The sequence below is a fragment of the Malus sylvestris genome, chromosome 9 (genome assembly GCF_916048215.2).
Source record: "Malus sylvestris chromosome 9, drMalSylv7.2, whole genome shotgun sequence".
Taxonomy (NCBI): Eukaryota; Viridiplantae; Streptophyta; class Magnoliopsida; order Rosales; family Rosaceae; genus Malus; species Malus sylvestris.
In genome coordinates, this window is record NC_062268.1 from 5341823 (window position 1) to 5347822 (window position 6000).

The window sequence follows — 6000 nt, forward strand, 5'->3', positions numbered from 1 at the left end:
TTAGTTCTTAGTCTGATGTGTTTGTTATATAAATACTCTTGAACAGTGTTGCTTAATGATCAAGAAATACAGTTGATACAGTTTTTACTTCTCTCTCTTCTTTCTCTGTCATAGCTTTCTCTTCTTTCTTTGTTATAGTTCTTATCATCTACAAGATTAACAAAATGATCAATTTAGTAAGGTTCTCTTGATTAAGAAAATATCACATGATCTGTCGGGTCCCTTTTAAATAGTGGGCAAGTTGTCTTATTTGACAAACTTAGGAGTTGTTTGCTTATGCTCTCCGCAAAGGGTTTGTTTATAAATTATACTTGGATTTCGCAAAGAACAATCATCAGCAGCAAACCCCATTTTTCTCAAAACCATCAATTTAAAGCACTATGAATTATGAAAGTTAACATGAATCATTGTTTTCTAACCAAATACTAAATACATCTTTCATTGTTTATTGTATCTGCTATTTCCATGGGAAAAGAGAGTTACAACAGGTTTTCAATTTTTACTGAAGATTTTTAATTGAGCAAGGTAGCTTACTTTCTTAATGCTTGCTTACGATAAGGTGAACGATCTTATATCAAGAGTAGGTTGAAAGAACTTGAACAAGTTAGTCGGCTTGCTAATCTACTTGGCTCGTTATATTTAAGGAGTCATTCTACTTACCTGTAAATCATAATTTGACACGCATGCAAAAGTAACTCATTAAAACAACGATATTAAAAATGTTACACTTATCACATTTATAGTGTTCCACATTTGACCACTGCTATTATGTTTTCTAAACACGTTAAACTGTAATGTTTCTTTAAAAACAAATTACTCATAATTTTCATTTCTAACCACTTGGATGGTAATGTTTAAATAACTTACTTCTTGTTTTTATGTGCTTTGGTAGATTATAACAAGGGAGAGTGAAACAAGGGCATCATCCAAATGAGTAGGAAATAATTGTTGTTTCCACTTAGTTGAATATATTCAATGGAAGAAAAGAACCCCTTAGGCCTCTCCACTCCTGCAGTTCTCCCTCCATTTGATCAAACCAAGTACAAACCCACATGCTTCTTACTTTGGCTAAGCCATTGAGTATGTGACATTACACAACAAAAACAAAGCTAAAATGTTGAGAAATTATTGACCCCATATGTCACAAAAATTATACTTATGACAGTAAAAATCTGATGCCCACTACCATTGGTCACAAAATAAGTGGATCCATAATTCCATTTTATTCTCCAAGGCATGGAATCCAAAGGGAAAACTAATCATGACAATGTTCATTGGCAGTATTATATTGATGAGCTCTAAATTTGTAATTAATGGTTGATGTATATCAGAGAAGTGTTACAAATTAACATCTTAATAGTGTTTATTCTGTAAAATTAAGATTAGTAGTAATTATGTTGTGAAGGTATCAAAAGTGCCTTTTTAAGGGACATGGGCATCTTTTTTGTGGCCCTGAGAGTGAGCTTCTGGCCCTCCCCATTGCAATAATGATTCCCATTAGAATGAACATCATTTGGTTTCATTTGGTGATAAGCTCTCTTTTTTTCTCTTCAATCCTTGTGAGGAATGGTTTAGTGTACAAGATAGCCAAAACATTTCTCAAATTTCCTAATTAATATTGAAGAAAGAGATCAATGATATTATGCCATTCAAATTTTCCAATGCACGATCTTAGATTCAAAGTCTGACAACATAAGATACCGCACTATGACAAAGAAAACATTATTCTTAGGATCATGTATGAACACTTTTTGTATCATTTCTAGTATAAAATAAATAGAAATGTAACATAAATATACAAGGACGTACATGAGGACGACGACGTACATGAGGACCTACATGAGGACGACGACGTTCTTCTAATACCATAAATATACAAGGACGTACATGAGGACGACGACGTTCTTCTAATCCGACTCTAAGGCTCTAGAAGGTGACCATTATTCCCTGAAGTTATGTGACGTGAGGGCTCATTCACAAGAAATCTAAACTGATTAACATGTTCACAAGACGAAAGACATTCATAGTACCAGAGATACGTTGCTTGGATAAAGCTTAAGGTTAAGGGAACACGATGCCCCATCTTTTCTTCTTTTTACCAAAATTATTCTGTCGATTTGCTCACGCCTCTCTCTTTTAACTTTTTATCTCTTTAAAACTGTTACACAATAATGTTTCATCCTCACCTTTGGCTTCTTTTTCCTTTTTGGGTGGGAAAATTTGCCTCCTAAACAGTTACTCGTCACTTTAATTTAAGCCGTGGGATATGATTTTTGCGCACTACCGACGCAGTGCTAAAGTATACTTTGTTGCAAGTGCGTGGGGTTAGCTCGAACGGTGAGGGAAGGTTAGGTAAACGGATTAGGATTAGGACAAGCACAGGGTTTGATTCCCTCACATGTAGCTGAGAAAGTAAAAAGTCGTCATGGGGTTACAATTGGTTTAAGCCTTTAAGGTGTTGGGATATCACATTAATTTGCAGCCACTAGGGTTTTTTTTTTTTTTCTTTGACGAGATCATAGGTATTATAAACCACAACAGTTTATGAGGAGAAAATTATCAAACTTGGATGTAAGGAGACGAGCACACTGTCCTAACTCACTCGCATATGCGTAGCTTGCAGAGTTGATAGGCCTAAAACCTGAGAGATGTGTGTGTGTGTGTAAAACTCTCAATGCATTGCATTTGCTTCAAGGGTCCAAATTTTGGTCCCCCACTGCAGAAAACTTGTTGTCAAAACAGAGATGGAAACTGTGCAGGGAAGCAATAGCTACTTATCATCAAAAGAGGATGACATTTTTGTCACATTGTCTGTAAGAGTATCACTTGTCTTGTTTCTTTCCTGCACCTCCCGGAAAACTCAAATGTAGTAATTTGATATGTCTGGTGTGAATTGGGAAAAAAACTCGCAATGTTGTACGTAATGGCATGTTCAGTCGCACTCATCGCGTTTTGCTCATTGAAAAGTCTCATTCCATCCATTTTGGTTTCCAGATTGGCATGCCTGTCTTCACCTCATCAATCTCTTTTGGGATGCAGAATAAAGGAAAAAAAGGAGCAGATTTAACAAGCTCGAAAACAAAATTCGAAACAGAAAAGAAGATAAAATAGGGCAAATTTAGCATGGTGTTTTGAAAACAACATAAAGATTAAGAACACAAGAAAGATGTCAAGATGCATGCCTGTGAACTGCAACTGAGACTAAAGATGCAGTTCCCAACTTCAATTCAAGATCACATTTTTCCGGAAATCTTCGTAAATCTGTTCAAACTTTGATGAAAACACATACTAAGGTACTAACAACAATCTTTGGTGCTAGGTGTTTTGGCAAAATCTATTGCTAAGACCAGTACAATTCATAGCAGAACAGAAAAGACGTTCGATGTGTTACTTCATTTCCGATGATAGGTATAACCAGCTCCAGGAAACAACTTTCATCAGCTCCAGGAAACAAGTACCGTTAAAGAAGAATCAAAAGTTTACGAGTTCGGCATCTTGCCCCAGAACCCTAGATAAAAATTTGCCACTGTGAACCGATGCTTCTCCCGCAACCGCTTGAAAAGGAACAAGAAGTTGCTGTTGTCAATGTAACTTCATTTCAAAAACATTGCTGAAAATAAAAAGGGATATTTGCAAGAGGTAGCATTCAACAGAGATGTAATGTCTTTGGAAGCCTAATCGAGCGAGGCACATTGGATCGATGTGATCACATCGACAACTTGGTCATTTGATAAGAAATGAAAAAGAAAGAACCTTTGGGAACTTGAATACAATTGATTTCATTTTCCAGCACCAAAAAAGTTGAAAATACTACCACAATCATCAATACTAGAGGAGCAAAGGAAATATTCAAAACCAAAATTTTTCGAACAAACGCTTTGCTACATTATCCTCGTGAAAGACATTACAAGATACAGTCTAACAAAGCCTAAGCAGCCACCGCCGTGGGAGCAGCACGTTCTCCAGATTTTGCAGAATAAAATAGATCCAACACATCAGCATGGTTGCGGATGTAGCCTGGACATTTGGAAAGGAAATTCTGTGCTTCACTGTGCCGTCCAGCCTTGAAATAAGCTTCAAATACATTGAGGAAGACGGTGGTAGATGGAAACCTCTTTGAAGTCATCGCCTTAAGGAAAGCTAAAGCATCTTCACCTGTTCCAGACTTTGATACATACTCAACGAATGGATCAATAAAAGGAGGGAATCCATGATTTTTCATCATACCCAGAATATTCAGAGCATCTTTGAATCCACCCTGAACCAACAACTTACTTATCAACAACTTGTATGTGGTATGCCATGGCTCGAGTTGCCCTTCATTGACCGAATCATTGAGTAACTTGTATGCATCTATCGCCCTGTTTTTTCTGCAATATGCATCTACTAATATATCAAAAGCATAACCAGCAGAGGCAGCCCCCTCTTTTTCAAGCATCTTTTGAAAACAATCGGAAGCCTTATCGAGAGCACCAGCTACACAGTGACCCTCAATTAAGGACGACCATATCTTGTAATCCGAACTGCGCCCAGAAGCTTCCATATCACTAATGAATTCACTTGTTGCCCCCTTTTTGCCAGCACTACTAAGCCGGAATGCAATCCTACTCTGTAAACCACCACTAGCTACAAGTCCACCTTCCTCCATTGCTTTGAAAACCGTATTGCACTGTCCATATCTACCAACACCATTCAGAGACTTAAGGACTGCATTGAGCATTGAATCTGTCAGCACATTCCCATTATCTGCAAAAATCCTCACAACTCTAGAAAATAGACTCATATCCAGCTGCTTACCACCCGCTATTTTCCTCAACAGAAAGGTACAACAATGCACCGAAGGCTTATTTGCGCCAGCCATTGCAAACTCATACAAGTCCACAGCATCCTTCATCATTTTCCTCTTACAAAATCGCCCTAAAGCCTTAACATACGTCTCCATCTCCAGTTCATACCCATTGCTCCTCATTTCATCAACAACTTTCCAAAACCTATCTATGCAATCTTCCCTGCCCAATACCCTAGCAATAGCATTATAAGTCTGTTGATCATGCTTCAACAGACCACTCTCCTCCATCCACCGAAAAAATATCAGTGCTTTTGCTGGCTCTGTACTAAGACTTTCCAACGCCATTTTAACCATGTCACTAGAAAATGCAACACTCAAATCCCGTATTTGCCTCTCAACATCCTCACTCCACACCTCATTTCTAACAATCTTACACACCCTCGAACAAATCTTATCCGGGGAATTGTCAGTAGACCCCGCTGCAAAAACCGCTCTCAACTTCTCAACATCACCATCCAACCCATCCTTCTCAAACTTTTCTAAAGCTTTATCCTGCACCCATTTCGACACACCATACCCTTTCTTCTTCATAACAGCAACCAAATCCCAAAATTCATTCACAAACCCATTAACCCCGAAAACACTCAGCATCGAATTATACGACTTGGAGCTCAATCTCTCACCTTCACATGACAAAACCCAATCGAAAAACCTCCTCGCCACATCGGGGCTCGATTCGAGGCTCTTCAAAACCTTCAACACCAACTCATGGCTAATCACAACATTGTTCGACTCCAATTCTTTCCTAATCTCATCCGCACCCTTAGGACTAGCGAAAATATCAGCTACAACTCCATGATCGGAGTCCTTGAGCTCGAGTGCCGGCTCAGATGAGAGGCTGCGGGACAAGGGGTTTCTAGAGTTTATCGATTTTGCTAATTGGGAATTGAAAATGGGCAGCAAAGGTGAAAGCTTTGGGTCGAGAGTGTCATTGTGGAACAGAGAAGTGAAAGAGCTAAGTGAATGGAGATTGAATTGGGAGTTTACCTGAGAGCACGACGGTTTTATGAATTCGTGCGGCGGAGGGCGGCGGCGAGCTCGGAGGAGCAGCAAACGCCATTGCTGTCTCATCGCTTGCATCAGGGTTTTCCGGGTGAGGTAGCGACGAGGGATGAAATTGCGTCTGAGAGAGGAAATTAGGGTTTTTGGAA

At 38.8% G+C, this 6000-nt stretch overlaps 1 protein-coding gene across 1 annotated transcript; it reads right to left on the minus strand.

The window, feature by feature from the left end:
* Positions 1-3754: 3754 nt before the first annotated feature.
* Positions 3755-6000, minus strand: LOC126582994 (pentatricopeptide repeat-containing protein At3g02490, mitochondrial-like). The gene has a single exon (XM_050247285.1). The coding sequence runs from the start codon at positions 5927-5929 to the stop codon at positions 3929-3931; it is 2001 nt and encodes a 666-aa protein (XP_050103242.1). The 5' UTR covers positions 5930-6000; the 3' UTR covers positions 3755-3928.